General features: G+C 39.9%; 1 protein-coding gene across 7 annotated transcripts in view; it reads right to left on the reverse strand.

The window, feature by feature from the left end:
• Positions 1-25,507, reverse strand: part of Pls1 (plastin 1) — a 94,090-nt gene that overhangs the window by 5,948 nt on the left and 62,635 nt on the right. For all 7 annotated transcript variants that reach the window (XM_031344888.1, XM_031344887.1, XM_031344893.1 and 4 more), the window contains 10 exons: positions 24,518-24,650; positions 22,647-22,728; positions 16,331-16,496; positions 16,109-16,251; positions 14,782-14,877; positions 13,140-13,335; positions 9,129-9,207; positions 5,870-5,984; positions 2,243-2,376; positions 1,634-1,757 (listed from right to left, as the gene is read on the reverse strand). In XM_031344888.1, the coding sequence (XP_031200748.1) occupies positions 1,634-1,757; positions 2,243-2,376; positions 5,870-5,984; positions 9,129-9,207; positions 13,140-13,335; positions 14,782-14,877; positions 16,109-16,251; positions 16,331-16,496; positions 22,647-22,728; positions 24,518-24,650 (1,268 nt within the window). The remainder of the gene's footprint in view (positions 1-1,633; positions 1,758-2,242; positions 2,377-5,869; positions 5,985-9,128; positions 9,208-13,139; positions 13,336-14,781; positions 14,878-16,108; positions 16,252-16,330; positions 16,497-22,646; positions 22,729-24,517; positions 24,651-25,507) is intronic.

Here is a 25,507-nt window from a genome sequence, read left to right on the forward strand (position 1 = left end):
AAATCCGCCTGCCTCTGCCTCCCAAGTGCTGGGATTAAAGGCGTGTGCCACCACCGCCCGGCTATATTGAGTTTCTTAAGGCCATTTCATGAAAATGTATAATGTACTTCAAGCCCATCTTCCACCATCAAATCTGTGTTCTCTGCCCACTCCTCACTGACCAATGAGTTGGGGAGATTAGCCAGACTGTACACTTGACAAAATCATTTGTACTGGTTTATTTTACAACTTACTCCATAGTAGTACTGCATGCATTTTATAAGTTTTGTCTTTAATGTAAATGTTAAACACTGAAGGCTAAATAAACTTCTTATACTTGATGGCTTTTTCTTTAGCTAGATCTAAGACAATGAATAGTAATACTTCAATATATTACTGTGTCCCTAAATGTTTCTTCATTGTATTTGATCACTTTATTTACTTACTTACTTTCTTATATATTTATTTGCTTATTGTTACCAGGAATCAAACCTAGGTCCTCCTACATGCTGGGCAAGTATTCTATCATCTTTATCTTTTTAATAAGTATTAGTAAGTATGCAAGCATGTATAACATTAGCATAATATTTTCAAAGATGACCAATTTAGAGAATGTTATAATATACCACATTCCCTATTTTACATTTTAAAATATATTCTTCATATCTAAAGCATGGAAACAAATCACAAATTGAAAGTAAGTTTTAAAAAAATCAACAAACAATAGTGTTACTTGTGTCTCCCAAGTTATAAAAGAAGATAAAATGATGTACTTGGAGTAGGACCCAGGGAGTATCTCTCCCAAGACCTATTCTGCTAAAACCATGTGGAGCCTTCGTTTTTGTAAAGTGACTGAATTCCTCAATATATGACACTTCTGCTCCCCTCAAACACTGTCAAATACATAGAGCAAAGGCAGAGAAAACAATAAAGATGGGTATCTTTAAATATAACTTAGGGTTCATCTTCTGGCACTTTTAAAGGTAATTTAAAATTGCTGGGCTTTTTAAAAACATATAATAAAAATCACAAACACAAGGGTCACTGAATGAACATGTTCAAGCAGACATGCTTATTTGTAGCTAATACCAACTTGCATGCAACAGCAAAACACAATGAGGATGCATGAATTAGTGGGTGTGTATGTGTGTGCAGGTTGCATTCCCGTGCTTTATGAGTCATCCACAAATGCTCAGAGGAAAGTGTTAAGTGCACCATGAAGCCGGATGGGAAGAATTGGTGTCCTACCCGTTTTCTCAATCCCCACTTGCATCGGTTTGGCCGGCTCTGTATGCCTTGAACATGATCCCAATGCAACTCAGAGAGCGCTGCTAGGGAGCACAAAAATTACAGGTCCTATATAAACAACCAACGCTTTCGAGATTCTTTTTTTACATTTGACAACTGGATTTTTGCCTCAGTGCTATTTCTAACATCAGATTACCACATTACATGCACTAACCTGCATTTGCGTTCAACAGATAACCAATCAAAACTACAAGAATTCTAATTATCACTAGGCGAGGTGCCTAAATTCCTGGGTCATATGTTTCTGGGGTCTTAATACTAGTAGAATTCTGAACCTCACTAAGGTAATTCTCATTAAAACTCCCTTCCATCAAACTTAGATAATTCTTTAAAATTTCTCGATTACCTTGAAGCTGGAAATAGAAGTACTCTTGTTCGCACTTTTAAGGGTCTGGTTGACCCATTTAATAATGATATCATCACTGACTTTTTCACCTTCTCCAAGGTCTGATAACACTTTCAGCGTGTATCTGCAACAGAAACGATGAACTTGAGACAAGGGGATAATGGAATTTGTTTTCACACATATCATACATCAACACTTAAGGAACAGCCAAGCGGTCCTTCCACCTGGAACCGCAGCGCCTGTGGGACTGAAGCTGGAGGATGGCAAGTTCCTGTCTCCAAAAGCTAATATTCCTAACGTTAGCCTGGCGTGTGCACTTAGTTACATTCCAAGGTTATAAAGCTCACTAATCAAAGCCAGACACTAGCAGATGGTGTTTTAAAAATGTAAAACAACTCCTTACACAGCCATTTAAGAGGTATTAAGCGATTATATTGCTAGAAAGTAGTCCACTATAATTTTGAAAATATATAACCAATAGCAAATCTTCTACAGGATTAATTTTTTTTCACATTGTATGTTATGTTCATGAGACTCCAAAAATAGCTACATGTTTGGTTCAGATGGTTTGTTGGAGGAATCTGTTGGTTTAAAGACACAAGCCTTTACCTTCTCATCAACTGCCACACCAGTGCCAGGGTAAGAGTTGAGTTCCCTTCGTTTAAGTCCTGCCCAGCGATGCCGACCAAAGAGAATTTGGCCTCATTTTTCCCCAGCTCAACTGCATAGTTACAGTTTTCAATCTATAAGCACACAAAGCTTACTGTTAGTATAAAAACAGATCTTAAAAAACATTCCCAGACTGTGCCAACGAGTCCAATCTCCTGTAACAGCAAGGACATTGTATGTGACCAAAGTTTACTTCATAGTAACCAAGTGAAACAATGACACCCACTTCACAGGGATGGGATTGACCTAAATTATGAAAATGGCCTGACCCTGAAGTCCTGACTGCAGCTTACACAGTTTAGTAATGAAGAGTCTATGGCTAAACACTTTTATTTTGTGCATTCTTCAACATTCAGGTCCTTGACCACTTGATCAGCAAAGGCTCTGTCTGGGATGTGGCTGTTGTGCCACAGTTCCCTCCTAAATAAGATATTCTGCCTGGGAGGGAAGTCTCTTAAGACTCAGGGTGTTCTAAGGGGAACATTCCGGGGGGGGGGGGACTCCTCAAATTCAGGAAGTCATTGAAACTGACCAGATGCCCTGGACTCCTCCCTCCCCAAGCTTATATAATCCATAAGGACTGCTGAGAGACGCTCTCAGAGTAACTGGGCTACTTAGATGAGCCTGACAGCTGAGCCGCCCGAAAAGAGACTGTCCAACCTGCTAAGCGCCCTTCAGGCTGGGCAGTGAGCTCTAAATTTCGGGTTTCATGAACTATCACTGATGCTCAAATGGGCCTTGTGATACAGCTGGGTTTGAGTCATTTCTGCTCCTGTAAGTAACCCTTCACCCACATTTCTATAAAGAACCCTTACCCACACTCCTGTAAATGACCCCAATAAATAAAACTCATTGGTTCATCAATCTGGACTTTGGTGGTGTCCTCACTTTCGTTTGTCATCAGTTCTCTATCTGGAGTGAGAAAATTGGTTGTTCAAGTCGTCCAGGAAAGAATTGTGTCACACAAGGGAAGCGCAGTGGTAGCATGCTTTCCTAGTATCGGAAAGGCCTTAGGTTCAATCCAAGCATCCAAAAGCAAAACTAAATAACCTTAATGGAACCACACTTCAGCTTTGTTCTCATCTACTGCAACAAAATCTGATTTGTACACACTGTGGTGGCTTGAGTAATGTCACCCATAAGCGCATATATGAGCATGCTTAGTCCCTAGTTGAACTGTTTGGAAGGATCAGGAGGTGTGTCCTCCTAGAGGAGGTGTGTCACTGGAGGTGGGTACCAAGGTTTTCAAAAGCCCACAGCAAGCCCAGCACCTCTCTTTCTCCCTGCAGCCCGTGGATCAGGATGTAAAGCTCTCAGCTACTGCTCCAGCGCCACGACTGTCTGCTTCCCACCATGATGGTAAGTGGCTAGCCCCCTGAAGCTGAGAGCATGCTAATTAGATGCTTTCTTTTATAAGAGTTGCCTTGGTCATAGTGTCCCTTCACAGTAACAGAACATAGCTAGGACACACACCAAGGAAATCATTCTAGTCATAGGAATCCATTAAGCCCTTTCTAAAATGTTTTGGTCCAGTCTCTATTGAGGCTTCTTATCAGTCATCGTCTAGTGATGAATGCACAGAGGTATGGAGGCTTCTTATCAGTCATCGTCTAGTGATGAATGTACAGAGGTAGGCTTTTCATTTTTCACTTTACAATTTTTCTCTTTGTGATTATAGTTGTAGATATGTATGTATGTATGTATTTATGTATGTGTGCACATTTAATGAATGGGGCATATGCACACTACGGCACACATGTGGAGGTCAGAGAACAACCTCAGGCATCAGTCCTTGCCTTCCAGCTTGTTTTTCTGCATTCCCGAAGCATGGTTCCTCACCCCTACTTCTCTATAGGGTACTGGGATTATAGACACTGGTTCTATCTGTCTAGATTATATGTGAATTCCTGGGATTTGAAGTCAGGTCCTCAGGCTTGTAGAAAGGACTTTTACCCACTAACCCATCACCACAGCTCCGCCTGAGGTATTTCTGCCCTGGTGAAACTGTATGCTCTAAAATCTTTTTTATTTTACTCTTTTTATTTTAGTACTTGGGTGTTTGACCACGTGCATACAGTGTCTGAAAAGATCAGAGAACACATCAGATCTTCTGAAACTAGAATTAAACATGGTTGTGAGCCAGCATGTGGGTGCTTGGATTGAACCCAGGTCCTCTGGAAGAGTAGCTAGTGCTCTCAACTGCTGGGCCATCTGTCTAGCCCCAGTTCTTAAAATCTTATTATACTTATTATAGGGAAAGGTGTGTTTATTAGATATACTTTGGAATGAACACTAAGAAAAATAGTATAATTGCTTTTATTTCAAAAATTAGTCAAGGATCCACACACTCAAAATTAATATAATTATTTTTTTTACTAAAAAGATAAAATAATTCTAGTACCCATAGTTATCCCTGTTATCATATTTCGTAGAAATAAGCATTATGGGGATGTATATAATTATAAGTTAAATGAATTTCTAAAAGTTTATGAAAGTAACATGTAACACATGTAACAATATGAACAGGAAGAGTGACAGTGAGGATGAACAGGAAACCTTTCCAATTAACTACACTCATGGCTTCTGTGTGAAACATGTTTCAGTAAAGGCAAATTCTTAGTAGAGATGATGGTAAGAAAGGAGACAGGGTTGCTGTGTAGAGTCCAAGATGGTGCCAATACAACCAGTGACGGATAGGAAACCACAGATTAGAGCTAGTGTATAGGAGAGGTGGAGGCGTCTGGGGTAGCGTGTGGTTTTAAGTTGGCTACACAGCATCATGCCCGGCTTTTTACACAGGTCGTAGGGACTGAACACGGGTGTTTATGTTTGCCCAGCAAGCACTGCCCTGACTGAGCCTGACTTTCTAGGTTTCCATGAGTCAACAAGCTGAAATTATATGGTCAAAGGATTGTATTAAATAGTCTTGTTATATAGTACCAAAGTGATTCTAGAAGTGTCCTAAACATGAGCGCTTTTTCTAAACAGTTCATTTCTTAGCCACATACCTTCCCGCCACTATCCATTTCCTTCCCTTTGTCCAACCCCCTACATGATGCCATTAGCATAGGCTAACAGGTGGCCTTTGTCGCTTAAAACCCCACAGTTCTCATTTCATTCACAGTTGTTCACAGTCCCTGGTATACAGATCACCATTCGTTTATGCAGGGTTTCCTAAGCACCATCTCCCGGCGTGTACTTTTCTCTGTCACACACTGTGCTGTGCAGGTAGTAGGAAATCAAAATGTTATCTGCTGCATAAATGAAGGAGCACGCTGTTACAACGTAGCAATTAGAGCAGAAGAGTGCACTCAGGGTACATCTCAAAGAACATAAGTACCACAACCCGCTGAAGATGAAAACAGTGTAATGAAGTGTCTGCCTGCGAGGACTGTCTTCCTCTTTCTAAACACTTAATAGCCAAGCTTATAAAGAACTCGTTAAGTTTAGCCCAATTTGAGTTGAAAGAAATCTACAGGCACAAACCACACACTGACATTTAAGAAACTAAACCACTGGCTCCCTATCAGAGCGACATACGATTTAAGTCACAGCCCCTCCGCTCACCTTCTTCATGTTCCCTCCCAGGGCAGGGTAGGGAGGCTTGTTGACCTGGCTCCAGTTGACTGGCACTCGGATCATCTCATAGAGCTGAAAGATCACCAAGGCGTCTGCAAGGTCACTGAAACAGGAAGGGAACGCGTATCAGGAAGGGGAAACAGGGCTATTACTGTTAAACGGACTACAGGTGGCTATGTATCTTTTTCATGTTTCTGAGGCACTTGTACCTATATACGCACTCATACGCATGCACACATATGAAGATTTGGGTTGCCACTGTTTTTATAAACTCAAAAACAACTTCAGTGTCTAGTATTATAAAAATATACTATTGAGTCAACTAGCCTTGCTATAAACTCTTAGGATATCATCAGATATATTAAATTTGGTCTGAAAAGACTGATATAAAATGTTCTACAAGATGCATTAAGTGTTTAAAAGGAACTGGCAGATATAGTTTGATCTTGTTTAATAAAAAATTAGGCGGGGCTGGAGGGATGGCTCAGTGGTTAAGAGCACTGACTGCTCTTCCAGAGGTCCTGAGTTCAAATTCCAGCAACCACATGGTGGCTCATGACCATCTGTAATGGGATCCAATGCGCTCTTCTGGTGTGTCTGAAGACAGCTACAGTGTATTCACATAAATAAAATAAAAATAAAAATGTAAGCAAGCCCCTATGGATGCTTTCCTTTATAAGAGTTGCCATGGTCATTGGGTCTCTTCACAGCAACAGGACATTCCAAGACTGCCATCTTATCTTCTGTCTCTGAGACACAGGAAGGAGAATAAATCTTTTTAAAAAATTAGCCATTTATATGTGTGTGTGTGTGTGTGTGTGTGTGTGTGTGTGTGTATTTGGACTGCAAAAAGTGATTACTTGTGAGCAAAAAAAAAGGAGAATGAGAGGGAACAGGGGGAATTACATTTTTATTCATTCCATATACTTTATTGTTTGAAACTTGTAAAACAGAATGAGTTCGTGTGTTATATATAAGATTTTTAGTAGCTTTAAAAACAGTCATAGGAAAATTACAGCTACTCAGTGGGTAGCTGTTCCTGTCCAATAATAAAAGTTCAGAGGAAGGAATTTACAAGGAAGTAAGAGTTCTGAATGCAAAAATACTAAAGAATACTGTTACTGTGGAATCAGAAAAACAAGTTCTCTGAGAAGCTTGCAGTAGTCTGTCTGTGGAGTCCCGTTTTCAGCTCTTGATGTGAAGGAAATAAAGCAGCATGGATGTGTTTTAGGTAGCAGCTCTGTGGAGGACTGAAGGTGTGGCTTTTCTCCCCCAGCCGCTTACATACTGGCGCTCTCGGTTTCTGCTCCTTCTCTGAGCGTGCACCATGCAGCAGTGAATGGTTGAAGCTCAGCTCTGTGCTGAGCTATGGAGACATCTAGCATTAAGACACCTGCACACAATGTCATCATCATCTGACTGGAAAAGCACATGAGCACTCTGTATGCAAAAAGAAATCACTAACGTCTCTGAGTTCCGGAATCTCACCTATTTCATGAGTTTTTCTTTTTTTCAAGTTTAAATGAATTCACCCTCCTTATATACTATGATATTATTATTATTGTTGTTGTTGTTGTTGTTGTTATTGTTATTATTATTAATTTTCCAAACAATGGAAACCTGAGGCTCCAAGAGCTGCATAATTTCCAGGGATTTCACAATAAATTCCAGAACCAACTGATGACAGAAGAGTTCAAGGACCTTCCAGGCAGTGGTGGTGCACACCTTTAATCTCAGTTCTTAGGAGGCAGAGGCAGGCGGATTTCTGAGTTTGAGGCTAGCCTGGTCTAAAGAGTGAGTTCCAGGACAGCCAGGGATACCTGGCTGTCTCAAAAAAAAAAAAAAAAAAAAATCTCAAAAAAAAAAAAGTTCAAGGATGAATATTTCTGAAACTAAATTTCAAGATCAGCGTTAGTCTAGTTGCTTTGACACCAACTGAGTACACTGTGCTGAGTACACTGTAGGTGGGGAACCAAGTGCTAAGGGTGAACTAGGAATAAAATCCAAACCCAAGTTCACAAGCACATGCTACTGGAGCTAACTAGATGCTTGGCTGTTGCTTTTCTATCTCCAAAGGTTCCCTTTAAGATGATACTACTTTTGAACATCTTCTGAAAGTGAGCTATCTTTCTCAAGAAAAAAAAAATGCATATGCCTTGAAGGCCTTTACCAATATCACATAGAAGAATATCACAATAATAACCAAACATATTTTAACTAAACATTTGGTCAATTCTCTTCTTTTAACCATTGAAAACTTTAGTGTTCTTGAAGTCTATAAGTTACCTTGAGTCTCAACAAATCTTAATCCTCTTTTAACTTTAGTGTGTGCATGCATATTCATTCATGTAAAGTGGGGGTATGTGTACACATATGTATGTACACGTGGCCACCCACAAGACCTTAGGTGTTGTGCCCTTGTTGTTACCTTGCATGAAAATAAGACACACATAGGAAAGTAGATGCAAATGTAGAGTGTGGTGTTCCAAGAAGTGAGCAGACTCAGGAAGGCAAACTGCACATCTCTCATGTGCGGATCTAGACTTACATCTATCCATGAAAACCCATGTAGGACATGAACAGGGAAAAGGCGTGATGGAAAAGAGGGAGGGACTGGAGAGAATCAAGCAGGACAAGTACAGTGGAGAGGGGGTGGAGAGAAAGTAGGGAGATTTATAACAAAGAATAACAACAGTTTTGAAAAAATAAAATTAATTTTAATTTCAAACAATAAGAAAAAGTTAAAATAGTTACAAGGAAAATGAATTATTTCTATAAGTAAGAAAAGTCATGTGTGAAAATTACAGTATAAATAAGGTATAATAAAAAATAAATAAAAACTATGAATCATAGTGAAAAATAAAGATATATAGATGAGAATAATTTATTAGATATTACTGTTATTTTAAACCTTAGTGCTGAAATAATTCTTATTTTTATGATGAACTACTGTAAACATTTGGAAATTTACTTATATCATAATCAAATACTATTATTATCATACTGTCTTTTTATACAACACTTAAAAAAAAACAACCAAAAAAACAACAACAAAAAAAAAACAAAACAAAAAAAAAAAAAACAAAAAAAACAAAAACAAAAGAAAAAAACAGATCGCCACTTCCCAGCATTCCAAATGTTGACTAAATTCTTGTGATTTGAGAAAATATTCTCATGTTGAAACTAGAGTTGAAACTTAAGAAGTTAAGCCAGGATGGCAAGGCTAAGCCACGGTCCGGTGTTTTACCTGTACAGATGATTGATGTACGGATTCACCCCCAGTGAATTCATCCAGTTCCGAAATGTCCTCTCTTCCTTGCTCTCTCCTAGAGTAGACAGAAGTCTACACTGATGATTCAGGCCAAAATAATTCGGAATTATTCTTAAAGCACTCTGATAGGGGTAAACTGGCCTCTTTCTCTGACATATGATTTCTTTAAGGGGAGGTTTTTTTTTTCTCATCCCAACTATGTAGGAAGCCTCCATTTGTTCTCTCTCCATCTAGGTTCCCTTATTTGGGGTCTGTGAACTACTACTGAGCCATGGGTTTTCTGTCCATGGATGTAACAGATAGTATAAGGCAACTTAAATAGTACAGAGTAGGGACCTCGTTTGGTCAAACACAAAGCCAATCTTAGCAGGCGTGGTACGGGTACTGTACATGGACTGAAATACGCCACCTTCCTCAAACGCTCTCTTCCACATTTGAGAAGATTATGGCTAGACAGGAAACTTCCTGGGTACACAGATCTACACTTTATACCCAATAATAAAGTGGAGAGAAGATTTCAGGTGGTGCAAAAACTATGCAGTGAGGGGTGTCAACCTTTCCCAGCTTTCTGAGTTACTTTAGATCACTATTGTTGAAAATCCTTGAGGAGCACAGACCACCCACACACGGCATGTCATTCATTCTGTTCTGAGAGACGTCCATCACAGTAAGTCCCTGGACCCCACAGACCACCTCAGTGGTTTAGCCTGTTTCCCTGGTGTACACCATATATTTCAAAACAAAACAAAAACCAACCACGAGTATGGCATACACAGCGTGGGGAAGAGATGGAAGCTCTCCCTGCTATCCCTGACTTACAGAAATCTACAGAGAGTAAACGGTCCTAAGTGACTACATTTCTTCTTAGTCTTTGACAAAGCTGGGGGACAATAAAATAACTTAGACAGTATCTTATTCCAAACTCCCCAAAGCTAAAACCTTGTCACTTCTACACATAGGCCAGTGTGGGTGACCCCTGAACTATTTCCTACACGACATAATATAAGCACGCTATGTTCAATGCTTGACACACATGACTTGTACTTGCCTTTTCGTTCTTTCTCTAACTTACTGATACAGTATGAAAATACATTTTTTCCAGTAATCAGAAAATGTTTACATTGTTTCTAGCTAGGAAAATCCAAATTATGGTTTTAAACTACAAAAGATGGGACGTTACAATTTTGACTAAGATTTTCAAATCCCATTGAAACTGTTGATGCAATGGATATTTGAAAAGACATTAAGATTACATTTCTAAGGTTTGGAAACTATTATAAGTTTTAGAGTTTTGTATTTTTCCCTGCTCTTAACTAATTATGTTATTTTGATTTTTAACACATGGAAAGTAAAATAGATTTCTCTAAGTGAGCATTTATTTACCTAGTGCCACTTAAGTCATCTTGGTAAGCAGATGCTCAAAGCTACAAGCACTATGCAGTGGTGCAGGAGCCACAGTAAAGCATTTCAAAAACATATGTATTGCAGACTAAAAATGCTTTGAGATCATGGACAACCCAGGCAACTGTGTAACTAAAAAAAAAAAAAAAAAAAACTTAATTTCTAATGTTCCTGAAAGGACTATATTCTTTTTAATTTTCAAGTCAAATTGGCAAAGGTTTCAATACAAGTTTATATTTTTAAAATACATTATTAAGAAGACAGAAGAAGAAATACCATACTCCACACTCACTGGCATGTGCTTTTCTTCTCCCACCCTGACCATTACTAAGCACATGGTGCAGAGTAAATACTTTTACTCATGATCACATCCAACCTCCTCTGTGATTCTTCAGAATAAACATTATTACTTGTGATCTATATTATATGAAAACCAGACCAAGGCTCACAGATGTTACACAGATATTCAATGGTGGAAACAAAGTCTTCCTAACTGTATGGTGTATGCAGTTTCTAGCATCACAACTGAAGTCTCAGGTAGTCTCCCTGTATGCAGCATATGTGTTTGGCACAATTTGATATGCAGGAAGACTTGATTGGGCTTTTAAATTTCAGTAGTTCCCTGGAGGCAAAAATTCTCTGCCAATGAGAATTTTATATTATACTAGTATATGAATTTTGGATGTGATAAGGTCAAAATCTCATAAGGATCTGTCAAAACAAACTTACTGAGGAAAATAATCCAATGACAGTTCAAGTCAAGTCATCTTTGTAGCTTCGTCAGGACATACATATGTTCTAAATAAAGAAGGTTGATAGATATTCCCCACAGTATTTTATCGAGTAGAGGAAATACTAGAGGAAATATGTAGCAACCGTGTTCACACTAAAAACTCTCAAAAGCATGCTGAACACCAGCCAAGAAACCCCACACATGACAAAGAGGAGAGCGAGCAAGTTGGGAAGGGTATTTAGCAAAGAGTTCAGTAACTATAAAAAGCAGATCATTTTTCATATGCCACTCTAAACAATGCCTTCTGCTGTAAGACACACAGGGATTTTGAAATTTTCCAGACTCAAAAAAAAAAGAGTCTTCCTTTTTGCCTGAATTTTTTAGTTCTGCTTTTTTAACTCTAATTTTTTTTCTTTGCTTAAAAAAAAAAAACCTGAAATCTATGTTTTTGCTATTTTTACTGTCAGTTCTGTATTCTTTGTAGAGAATATAGTAGTTATTTGACAGGGCTCTCAGAAACAGTGTATTAAATTAATTATATAATTATATATTTAAATTTCTATCACTATAATTAAAATATGATTATTTTTTTAATCTGAAATGTCATTAGTTGTGATACTGTAATCACAAAGTGATAGGCCATTGGAACTCTGCTTGTAGCAGGCAACCCAAGGTAAAAAGACTAGGAAGCCGACTCACTCCGTCTCACAGGCAAGACAGTAGGAATGGGCTGGGAAGAGCACACAGTGCAATGTAAAACTCTCCTAGCTTCCCAAACCGCGGCGACTAAGTCCCAGGGCTGGCTCTCCTTCCCGCACCTCTCAAGGGCACTGTTTCTACTCTTCATTTCAATATTAGCAGTGTTCATGGGGTGAGGATATGAGAGTGGAGAAAAGTGGGAGACAATCTAGGTAGCAGAGATGAGGAGAAAGAACTAGTTATTGAGAATATTTTTGTCATTAAGACAATTCATATGTTGTAAGCTTCAATGACATTTAGAATATGTAACGAACAGTATGAAATGAAATGTGTTGTGATCCATAGATCCTTTCAAAGACACATGATAAAAGCTAAGATTTGTCACAGGAGAGAGACAAAGACTTCATCAAACCATGAAGTCTAATTGCCAAAACTCGACTCTAATATGTTTGCTGCAATATCCCATCATTATAGAAGGCAAATTAGGTAGAGTGAACATAATCAAAGCCTTGCTCTACGTGGTTAAATTCCATTTGCATTTCTTGCTTGCAGTCATTCATCCTGTAGGCATATTAAGACAGCACAGCATGAGAATGCAAAGCAGTAACTATCAACCCAGATGGGAAGAATAAATGCCACTAGTAAAAGGAAAACTCAGGACGGATATATTTATAGGATATAGAAAAGTACTAAATACAGTACCTACATTAGGAGGGGTCAAATCTGCATTTCATGAAGCAAAACAGGAAAGTATTATATTATCAGACAGATAACAAGCACCTACACACAAGTAATGAATATGATCATCTTTCATGTACTCTAAAAACATTAAAAAGAGCAACAAGGAAGCCAAATCTGCGTCCCCAGGGAAGATGTTAGCAAGGGTTACTTCTTCTAATAGATAATTCATTCTCTACGTCGGTGGTAGAGTTACATTACAGAATCGTTCAGGAGAATCCTTTAAATGTCTGACAGTTTTCCCTTAACTCTAATGGAGAAATGGCAGCTAAGTACAACTTATTCCAGCATTTTCTTACAACAAAACCAGCACTCATACTCTGTTCATTTGAACTTTTGGTGACTTCACTTCCGGACACACACATAATTACCACAGTAAGAAATGCAGGAGTCAACTCACAGCAGAAAGAACGTACCTTCCAGTAAGTTGAGATCAATGTCATTATTGTCAGGCTTGTGCAGGCATGGGTATGTGTTAAAAAGATTTGCTACAAAGGCTAAGTTTAGCTTAGGGTTCCCTGAAACCACGTCTGCAGGAGTGACAAACTGTCTGCAGCCAAGCTTATCCGCTTCCTGGAGCATGAATCCAGCACGCTTCAGGTCATTTTTCTCCTAAACCAAGAATTAAAACAAAAATTGTCAATATTAAACTTTTATTAATATAATTTTATAAGTATTATATTTACAAGCAACTTCATTTCCACATATACAGCAAGTAACAGCCGACTCTGAAAGAGCCACAATCAACCTCCCCATTGATTTTAAATATTTTAAAGTCTCTTGTGGCACTGGAGAAATGACTCAGTTAAGAGCAATAGCTGTTCGTGTAGAGGGCCTGTATTCGATTCCCAGTACCTACAAGGAGGTTCAAAACTATCTTTAACTCCAGTTCCATGGGATCCAATTTCCTCTTTTGGCCTCCACAGGTACCAGGAACTCACATGGTGCAGAGACATACATGCAGACTAAAACATCCATCCATGTATATAAAATAAAAACAAAAATTTTTTTAAAGAGAGAGCTAAAAGAATAGCACCCCTCAAAACTGCAAAATCCTGGAAAGAAAATGAGCCAAATGACTACACAGAAGAGCAAATGAATGACAAGTATCTGCATGACGATAGATGACAACATGAGCAAAGAGATCTCAGATAAGAAGCAGGTCCTAGGAGTCACATACAAAATAATGAGCTTCGTGCAAAGTTAAAGAGGGAGCGAGGATTTCAGACCTGTAAGGAAAGCATCCAATGGAAGGGAAGCTAGTAAATGGAAGGTATTAAAGAGAAGTCAGTGATCAAGGAACATGGAGTTTGCATGCTAAGGTAAGGTAGACCAGTAAGCAAGGAACTAATGCACTACGTGAAGCTACTGTTGCATTGAGTGATGTGAAGTTTGTCACAGTTTCAAACCAAACAGCCCAAACCAAACTAAACAGTAAGCCAGCTCCGTGGACCATCATGAGAGAGCATTAGAAGCAAGGGTAACCTGTCTCATCCTCTATACCCACAGTTGAAAAGAAGGAAAACAGGAAGAGTATCCTGGTGATCTTATAATCCCAGCACTCAGGGGCTCAAGGACTACAAAGTAAGTCCCAGGCCAGCCTGGGCTACATATTAAAACACTGTCTCAAATAAACAGCAAGCAGTAAGCAACAAAGAGTGAGATCATAGGAAGTGAGAGTCACTTCTACTAAGCAATGAAAAGTTACCAATGCAGACATCAAAATGGATACAGTGTCACCAATGGTGGAGTGAGTGGTCACTGCTGGATGGATACAATGTCACCATTGGGGGAGTAGGTGGTCACTGCTAGATGGATACAATGTCACCACTGGGTGAGTGAGTGGTCACTGATGGATGGATATAATGTCACCATTGGGGGAGTGGGTGGTCACTGCTGGATGGATACAATGTCACCATTGGGGGATGGATACAGTGTCACCATTGGGGGAGTGGGTGACCACACAATGCCACAATTGGGGGAGTGAGTGGTCACTGATGGATGGACAGAGTGTCACCATTGGGAGAATATGTAAACCTAGTTTAGAAATTCACTTACGTTAAATCCTGAAAGATCAATGGCTATGGCAGGCCCATCACCTCGGTCGCCTTTAGGAGCAATCTGATTAAGCAGGTGGAAATAGGCTTTTGAGTCCTTCAAAAACAAAAGAAACAGCATTTTTAAAATGTGTAAAATAATAAATAATTTTAGGGGAAAAAGTGTTCCCATGTCAAAACAAAAGGGTATATTAAGCAACTTAGTGCATCGTTCCCAAAGGCCTCTGAATACACAACACTATACTTCGGGGTGTCTAGCACTGCTCTTTTACACCCCAGAAATTCTAGCAATGCTGCTGCCTATACCTGGAAGCCCTTCTGCTTACCTTTCTCATGTGTTTACATCTCAAAGCATCAGTATCATCTAAGGCTCAAGTCAAACTCTTGGAAGGCTCTCCTGGCATCTTTAGAACGAGTTGATGCCTCCCTTAAATTATATCATGCCCTTTCCGGGCTGTGACCTCATTAGATTAAATCATCTAATGTAGTCATCTTAAAAGCTGGCCTCTACAACATTGTACCTGGTAAAGTCAGGAAATTCGTACTAAATGTCTGAATGAACTGAACTGAATTTTAAGGGGATTTGGACTATTGAACTTCAATAAACTGGTTTACTATTTTAAAAGATTTTGTGAATTTTAAATAATTTTGTGAATTAGCACCTAATTCAGACAGGAAAAGGTAAGCTGCATTTTTTTTTTCATCCCCCAAGCATCTTTGTGGATTCAATTTTAAGTATGAACCCCTTATTTCTTATATCCATACCCTTATTTCATTGTAAAAAAAAAAAGAAAGAAAGAAAGAAAGAAAGAAAGAAAGAAAGAAAGAAAGAAAGAAATTCTGAATGTTGAAATCTAAACCCTGGGCCAGTGTGATGGCTTGGTGGGACGTGTACTTGCTGTGTGAGCCTGGTGTCCTGAGTTCCATCTACAGGGCCCACAGGGTAGCAGAAGAACCGATTCCCAGTTTGTTTTTTGGATGCCCCATGCACATTGTAGCATATGCCCACACCACAAATAATAGTGAATAACAATGACAATGATGAAGAAGAAGAGGAGGAAGAAGAGGAGAAGAAAGAGAAAGGGAAGAGGAAGAAGGGGAAGAAGAAGGGGAAGGAGGAGGAGGAAGAAGAGAAGGAGAAGAGGGAAGAAGAAGAAGAAGAAGAAAGAAGAAGAAGAAGAAGAAGAAGAAGAAGAAGAAGAAGAAGAAGAAGAAGAAGAAGAGGAGAAAGAAAGAGAGAGAGAGAGAAAGAAAGAAAGAAAGAGAGAAAGAAAGAAAGAGAGAGAGAGAGAAAGAGAAAGTACAATGTAACTTTTAAAAATCTATACCTTAATGTCCTGGCTGAAGTTGTTGATGGTGCGCCAGCCTGCATTGGTCAGATGGTAGTTTACCCATCGTAGCAGCAGCTCTTCAGGAGAAAGTTTCATCAGCTCCTCCAGCTCCTCGCCATCTTTTAGCAATGCAATTAAGGCTGAGAGGGAAACACGGAGATGTAAGCTCTTCCTTCATAGGCTTCTTCAACTGAAATGGAATATTTTTGATGTTCTCACCTTCATTCCTGGAAATCTCGATATCAGCAAAAAGGCCAACTTTGATGATCTGCCAGAGAAGCCCCAAAACCAAATGAGGCTTTCCTTCCTTGAGATCCTGAGCACCAATGTTGACTACAGTGCAACCGATGGCTGAGGCAGAGTTCAGGGCTAGGTTCAGATTTTCCTGAATTACCAAAAGAGATACACGAGTGAGAAAATATTTCTAAAATCATACCCACAAAGTTATCTGTGGCGTGGTGGCGCACGCCTTTAATCCCAGCACTTGGGAGGCAGAGGCAGGTGGATTTCTGAGTTCAAGGCCAGCCTGGTCTACAGAGTGAGTTCCAGGACAGCCAGGGCTATACAGAGAAACCCTGTCTCGAAAAACCAAAAAAGAAAAAAGAAAAAAATTTTCAGACTTTTAAATATAGCCTTACACAGCTAAGCTACTAGTAAAAGTCAATAGTTTTAACTGTTATGTACACGGGGCAATGAATTTCAGATTTGTGTCTCCTCAAGCTCTACAACTGTATAACTCCTTGGTTATGTTTGCTGTGTTCTAAAAACACCATAAGCCCAGCATGTCCAAGACGATCGGCGTTTCTTACCATTCTTCCCCCACCTTCCTCCATCCCTATTAAAACCACTTCTCATTCACTTCCTGCATCAGTTGTTAGAAACAAGCTTTAATCTTGCTCCTTTCTTCCAAAACCAGAAGCCCAAGCAGGACCCTTCCTGCCCTTCCACATCCACTCACTAGTTTATACCAATGTCATGCTCCAAAATACCTCTGAAAACATGTCTTTCTCCAGTGGTTTCCTAACTCAGGCCATTCCCTCACTTCCTCTACTCAACTCACTGCCAGGAGTGCTCTATGTCAGATGTCCCGTAGGCACATAAACTGAGGTAGGCATCAGGTTTAAAACCGTTCATGCCTTCCTGTCACCACTGTTACTCACAGTCTCCCCTTCTCCCTTGTTCTCTTACTTCTCTCGTTCTCTCTCCTCAAACCACACAGGACCTTTGGTTTTGAGTCAGTTCTCTCCTCCTTCCACTATGTGGGATTTCCCATTCAACGAGTCAGGCGTAGCAGCAAGCACCTTTACCTCTGAGCCAATCTTGTTAGCCTACCCAGCTGCTTCAAAACTCTGCTCACGTATACCTAATCTGCTTTCTTCTCCAAATATCCTACATCAGAAAACAGCATCACCTCACATACACAGTACTCCCCCAATTCCACTCCTCTCTCTATATTATTATATATTACCAGGCAAGCAAGGTGGTTCATGCCTGTTATCTAACACGTGGGATCGAAAGGCAAGAGGAATTCAAGGTCAAGGTGAAGGCCTGGTGAGTGACATGAGATATTTTCTCAGAAACCAAAGCAACAAACAAACAAAAAAGTCAAAGCAATCCTCAGGCCCAGACACGCAAACAAGGCAATGCAATATTTGCAATATTAACATACTTGCTTGTCTCTTGCTATATCCCTATATATATTTATTTGTTTGTTCCTACTAGGGATTAAACACTGGGTCTCACTCATACTAGCCCAGCAGTCGACCTCAGCATTCCACACCCCAATCCCTGTATCAGCTAAGTATGAGCCTTCCAACAGCGAAAGCTCTGAGTTGCTAGTGGCTTTCCTCAAGCACTTGGGCATGAGGTATATGCCCATAAACATTTACTGAATAAATGGATGGATGGGGAAGGGTGGACTAGGCATGAAGGGACAGGAGGGGGTCGAGTTCAAATGCTTTGTGGGGCAATAGGAAGCTTCAGGACCTGGCTCTGGCATTGTCTCCTGCAACTGGCTACCACCTGGATTCTCATGGCTTATACTGCATATGCACAAACAAAGGAAGTTATTAATACATCATATTTCCTTTTTTAACATACTCTACTGGTATTTTCCTCTAGAAATTTCAGCACTACTGGTTTATTAATGTTGGGTAAATAAAAAAAATACTTTATATCTGTGTAAAGTCTCTACTCTGAAGCATTTCTTTCAAAAAGGATGCACAATTCGCTTTCGAGTTCATGGAGTCCTAAGATGGACTTTAGGATGAGCAAGCGGGTCTGATAAGTCACATACTCTTGGATAGTGGTGACAGTAACAGCTACCTCATGTGCTGGTAACAAGAGCAACACTGGGGTCTGGAGAGATGGCTCACTGACTGCTCTACTGAAGGTCCTGAGTTCAAATCCCAGCAGCTACATGGTGGCTCACAACCATCCATAATGAGATCTGATGCCCTCTTCTGGGGTGTCTGAAGACAGCTACAATGTACTTACATATAATAAATAAATAAATCTTAAAAAAAAAAAAAGAGCAACACTGTAGAGATCTTATAGTGGAGTATCTCAGCGGCTTCCTGTTACAATGTACGGACATTGCGTGTGTAATGGTGAACCTTCTTGCCTGTGTAGTTCTCCCCACAGCAGCAGCAGAACAAGAAGACCTTCAACATCTTTATTTATAACTTCATAATTCACTTCAAACACGGAAGTGCTGTCAGTATCTGGCAAATACTGTCAGCAAAAGCTTATAAAATATTTAATAGCTTCAGATGCTTTTAAATACCCAAAGCCAAATCAATACAATTTTAAAGAGATATCCTCTCTGCAAACTCAGGCTTGACCACTAACAGTTTCCTAGCTTTTCCTTCCAGAGTAGAAGGAAGGCTTGGGTACTTGTGGCTCCCCAGAAGGCACCAGCAAAGGGGAAGAGCTGGGTAGCAAGGATTACAACAGACTCAACATTCACAATGACCCATTTCATATTTGTTGACACCACGGACCTGTGTTCAAAAGGAGGATGCAAGGGCACAGAATTGATGGTAACCCTAAGAGCCACAACTTTACCACTGTTCTCAGTCTGGACATGGACCCCACCCCACTACTCTCTACTCAGGGGTGATGTGTGCTGCTCCTCTTGTCTCTACTGCCATGAATTAGCTAGTACTCTGTCTTCATTAATATGGTTTTTTTTTCTTGCAAGAGTCTTTTCTATAAGACTAAAAGACCTATTAAAAAGATCTTTTTATTACCTAAGAATCTGTCACTTCCCCAGTTCAAAGGCCCCCCATTGCTTCTACATATAGCCTCATACCATGCTGATCTCCTTACCCAGTCTGAATCAGGATCATCATATGCTTCCCTCCTCTTAAACCATCCTCAGACCCTCAGATGCAGCCTTTACCTTCCCAGTTCCAAGACACAATTAAAGCTTTGTAGATGGGGATCTCCTCTTATTTCAATAAGCTGTAAACCCAGCTTTGTCTTATCAACAGGTTTTGGTGGCAATATGAGGGTATCAGCTTTTAAGGTTTACTGCTGATGTTGTGTTTTTTGGTGTTTGGTTTTGTTGATGTTTGCAATACAAGGATAGAAAATGTCTTACATGTAATATAACTGGAGAAGTTGTCACGTGTATCCAAGTAAATAGTAGTTTGCATTTGACAAAGTCAACATTACTGCTCTAGGCTAGTAGAGAATAAGACAATTTTTAGACATCTTAAGAACAAGGCCAGGTTGATGGCTCAGTATATGGGTTGCAGGGACTGAACTCAGACTATTTGACTTGGTAGCAAGAGCCCTTACTTGCTGAGCCACCGTGCCAACTCTCATATCATCTTTTTGTGCACATGTGCATGTTTATGTGGACATGTGTGCTCGTGTGTATGATTGGGCATGTTTGTGCGGGTACATGTATATGGAGGCTGGCGAACAACCTGAGGTGTCATTCCTCAGGAACCATCCACTTTCATCTTGAAACAGAGTCTCACATTGGCCCGGACCTCATCAGGGAGGCATAGCTGCCAGCCATGGAGCCTCGGGATCTGCCTGCCCCCACTTCTCTACCACAGAATCACAAGCTCTCATCGCCAAGATTTAGCTTTTAAAAATGTGCATTCTGGACACTGAATTCAGGCCCTCATTCCTTCGAGGCAACTGCTTTACCAGCCGAGCCGTCTCCCAAGCCTTCCTCATCTTTCCTAGATTAGACATTTCAGGGTCACAAAGGAGTCTTGAAGCTGGGGATTTCACTCAGTGATCACCCTCTGTGTTCAGGCCCCAACTCTGGTACAAACAAAATCACAGACGAGAAGAAGAAGAGCCTTCTCCTTTTCTTGGTTTGTCCATTTCCCCTAGCTTTATAACCACCACATATTAATCACTATCCTTACTCAGCTCTCTGTAGCATGGCATCACATGGCCCTGCTGTCATACGGTGGGAAATGGTAGGCCACAATTCTGTCTTCTATAGCAAATCGAGAGTTTCATAGGAAATTAGTAGTGCACTTGTTTGTTGACGTTGGCCTCGGTGTTACCCAGACAACCCTCAAACATCTCCTCCCCCCCGCCTCCCACTCCATCAGGCACCAACATCACAACAGTAACTTTCTAGAATAGATCCTCTGCTCTGGACCCTAAAATCTTAAACAACCAAGACAGAGTTAACACCCACGGTAATGCTTCCTCAAAAATCCCCACTGTTTTCCCATTTTACATCAGTTCTCTCAAGCATCCTAAAGGCTCAGACTAATAATCGCATTGGGAAAATGTTGTCTCTAAAAACAAAGCCGCATGATATACTGAGCCCCTCAGCTCCTTTCTGTAGCTACTGTGAATTAATCACAAGATATTTCATGTTATTTAAGGTACTCCACAGAAGTGTTAAAGAAAGTCTAACAGTTCATCAACAGTAAGTTTATAAAAGCCACAGGAAATGCTGGATTCCATGTTCAGTGCCATAAACAATTATGACCTGTGTATTTCTAAAAAAAAAGGAAGGCAGACGTAAACATTTTCAGTATTCACACTCATTTACTAAAAAGCCTATCACAAAATGTGAGAGAAGATAATCTCTTGGTGACTGTGTTGGAAATGGTCTTCGACAATGGTATTTCTACTGGGTGGATGCAACATCATGGGCTTGTTATCAAGAAGGGGCAAGAAAGTCCTGTACTCAGCACCAGGTTTTCCATTTCTCAAGGACAACAATAAAAAGGAACACCTTTTCCCATTTCAAAATCAGTCGTCTATCACTGTCTAACGTCATAGTTTGCTTTAGAAGACAGGCAATATATTTTTCTCACTAAGTAACTTTGACTTATCCAAAGTTTGGTATAGGTCATTTCTGCAATGATCTGTTCGTTCTAAGTCAGAAACAATAATCATAGTTTACTTTTTATCCTGTAGAGTGAGTTTAACTGATACTGTCACAGGTTGAAAATATGAGTATGATTACAATGATTATAGGACGTCTTTTGCATTAATATAAAGGAGTGTGTATTCTATACCTTTCCCAAAAGTTTTCAAAATATCAGATTGTGACTTGAAGACAGGGTCACTGTTACGTCTCATTTGGTCCTCTTTTCTTGTCTAACACCAAGGCTAAATTAGAGCCAAAAGTGCGAATAGAAAATAAACATTCTTCTCAGATCAAAATTAAAAAAAAAAAAAAGACAGGCAATATAATTTTAGCAAAATCAAGAATTGCACATTCCTGATCTCATAGTATATACACCTCATTATAAAATTCCTGGGAAAAGTCGGGGAATAATTCACACAATGGTTTGTTTAGTTGTTTGGTTTCCAGTCGGGGTATCTCTGTATATCCCCAGTGTGTCTGAAATTCACAGAAATCCCCTTGTCTCTGTCTCCCAAGAGCTGGGATTAAGTATGTGCACCACCACGCTCAGCTCATATATGTTTTAAAATACTTGGTGAATATTAATTGTCGAGTATTTGCTTAACAGGTGTAAAAGGGAAAATTGGGGACTATAAATTCAGACTCTGGTTAGCCTCTAAGGAAAACTTAGCACAGAAAGAATAAACAGTTTGTGAACTAGTGAAGCCTGCTCTAACTACACGGCACTCTCTTTGACCTGCTTTGACCTTGATTGGGCTAGCCTGCCATGTGCCCTGTGTGAAAAGAAAAAAAGAAAAAGAGGAGGAGAAAAAGGAGGCAGACAGTACCATCTAAAGAGAAAGAAGAGAGGAGGATGGAAGGAGAAGGTAAGAGGGGGAGGAAAAGAAGGAGGAGAGAAAAGGAGGAAGAGAGGAGAGTGAATGGACACTGGCATCCAAGGATCATCAATAAAATAACAACTGTAATGAAAACTAGTACTATTACCTTCAACAAAGAAATTTATCCAAAATACTTTAAAATCTTAATGTATTCTATTGTAAAAATGTAGTTTGGTTTCAATTCGAAGCACTAAAATCTTTTTCACATTTTTTAAGATGACAAGTTATGTTTAAATCCCCAGGACCATGGACAGTTTTGAGCACAGTCACATATTACTGGTAAGAGGCAGGTACTCACCGACACCGTGAATGGAGTGAGCTTCTTCTTATTGATGGCTCTTTCGTCAATTGTATCTGGTTCAGATAAGTTGATCATTTTGCTGAAGAGAAAACAGGAACCATTTAGCTGAAACTTTCTAGAAATGTTTTAATTCACCATGGCAAGGAGTCAGATTGGTTACTTTAGAAAAGAATAGTCTTTCTATCTTACTGAACTGCTGTTCATGTCAGGAGCTTCATTAGAAAACCTAAGACAGTTCTCTTTGGGAGATGGCTCAGTGGTTAAGAGCTCTGGCTGCGCTCTTCTGGAGGTCCTGAGTTCAATTCCCAGCAACCACATGGTGGCTCACAACCGTTTGTAACGGGGATCCGATGCCCTCTTCTGGTGTGTGTCTGAAAATAGCTACAGTGTACTCATATAAATAATAATAGGTAGATAATTAAAAAAAAGAAGAAGAAAAAAGAAAACCTAAGACAACTGTCTGTCTGAGCACATCACTGCCCTCTACAGTAGCCCACCTCTGTTCGCTGCATGGGGACCTTCACTGTTTTCTCAGATGGTCATTTAGCTACCTCAAACAAATCCTGAAACAGCTGCCTTCCATGGAAGTCAACACACTATGAAGGAGCAAATGCCTTGGTTGAAGGCTTCAATAATTTAGACATTTTAGCTGGACAGTGGTGACACACACCCTTTAATCCCAGCATTAGGGAAGCAGAGGCAGGTAGATCTCTTGAGTTTGAGGCCAGCCTGGTCTATGTATCGAGTTCCAGGACAGTCAGGACTACACAGAGAAACTGTCTTGAAAATTAAAAAGGAAAAAAAAAATTTAGACATTTTAAAAAGAAAAAAATATGGATTTTTGTCTCTATGTTTCAGAATATAAAAATAAGAAAGTAGTTTTGGCTCATAGTCAGAAATTCTCTAAAAGTTGAGGGAAGAGATAAAAATTATAAATGAAGACTAAGGTATATTTTATAGATAGTGATTTCCTATATCTGTAGGAAGGTCCAGGGATTTTGTTGCCTTTTTAAATAAATAAACAAAAAGAAAAAACAACCCTGAAGACAACATGCCAGGTGCTGAGTTAGTCACAGGTGCCGTGAGTATTTGTGATATACATTTTCTACTTTGTAATTGTACTATATGGTTTTTTAATTAAAAAAAAAAAAATAAAGACACTTGCATTGTATAAAGATGTGTGCTGGGACTTGGTACTGGAGAGATGGCTCAGAAGTTAAGAGCATTTCTTGGTCTTGAAGAAGACCAGAGTTCAAGCCCCAGCACCCACAAGGTGGCTCACAAGCATCTTAAACTGCAGTTTCAGGGATTTAATACCGTCTTCTGACCTCCACGGGCATCAAGCATGGGTGCTGTACATATGCATGCAAGCAAAACACACACCCACACACATACACACAAAGAAAACAAAGAAGTTGAACTTAAAGTGTCTTTTTAAAAAGAAGTATGCTGTGACTATGTACCTGTGGTAAATATGACACAGATAGATGCGCTCGCTTAGAAAGTTTACAGTATAGTGCGAAGAAGATGGAAAAGAGCAGAAGCTGAAATGAAAAACTGATGGGTCTAATGAAGGCATGTCTTCCTTCTGCAGCCTGCCCCCATGCTCCCACCCCAGTCAGCACTCTTATGGAGAAGTGAAAAGAAAAACCATGTCAACATTTTACAATTGCAGTAACGGATTCAGAAGCTCCATGGCATGGTGGTAATAGATACAAAAGACACCACAAAATACTACATCATAGGGGAAATGCTGAAGAGCACACAGCCCTTAAATTTCAGGGCAATCATGACTAACTCATCCTCTGGACTTCAGTGTCCAGGGAACACCCCTCGCTGGGACAGCACGGCTCCTGTGTTCAGCTCACCAAAGAAGGATGCCATCTGCAAGCGACTTGAAAAGGCTGCCATCGTTGGGGTTCATGGGTAGAAGGTGGCTACAGTCTGCGTCATTCTCCAGAGCTTTGTTTATCCAGTTAACAAAAGCCACTTTTTCTTCCTCTGAAAACAGAAAGTCTCAGTAGGCAAACTGCATTCACAGCCCTTATCGCACTGACAAGAACATACTTGTTCATTTCTATTAAGTGATAGTGAGCAACAGTGTTGAATACTATGAGGTCCGATCAAGGACTTCAGGGACAGAGAAAGGGGATTCACTGCACGGTGGGCGAGAAAGAAGGCGTGCATCTTACGTCAGTAATAAAATGCATTTGGCTTGATGTTAAAACATTCCCAAATGTAAACTGCTACTAAAAATCACCTGAGTTAGAAGCAAATCACAAGAGGCCAATTATGCACACCTTTGACTTAAACCTGATTGTTTAAGTCAGAGGAAAAGGTAAGAAAGACATCAATGGAAATAAACTCTACCACCTAAGAAGTTTAAAACTGCTGTGATCTAGGGCTTACAAAAGAAGTATTGAGTTAGGGCTGGGAAGAAGGTGGCCAGCTGGAGTCAGAGAGGACGAATATACATTCTACATGTGCCTAAGAAGATCCCAATGAAACCCAGTACTGAATAGAGCTAGCATATGCAAAAACTAACACACACACATGTGATGTGTTTCCAGAGGAGGCTCTTGCCTAACACGCACAAGCCTTTCAAGAGAGTTAATGCTACTTTGGGTTTAAAACTGAGTCGACCCAGGGATCCAATCAGACCGGGCACATCAGGTGAACATATCCTCTACATACTTGGTGGCCAGAACAAAAACTGCATCAAGTATCCTCGCGCTTGGAAAATGGAAGGGAAAAAATCCTTACAACAAGCAAGAATCTCCCCATTCTGAGATGAACTCTACAAGTCAAGCTTGTCACCATGGTGAGAAAGTCACTCAAAAAGTGGTGATAACCAAAAA

This window comes from Mastomys coucha, unplaced genomic scaffold, assembly GCF_008632895.1.
Source record: "Mastomys coucha isolate ucsf_1 unplaced genomic scaffold, UCSF_Mcou_1 pScaffold23, whole genome shotgun sequence".
NCBI classification, from domain to species: Eukaryota; Metazoa; Chordata; class Mammalia; order Rodentia; family Muridae; genus Mastomys; species Mastomys coucha.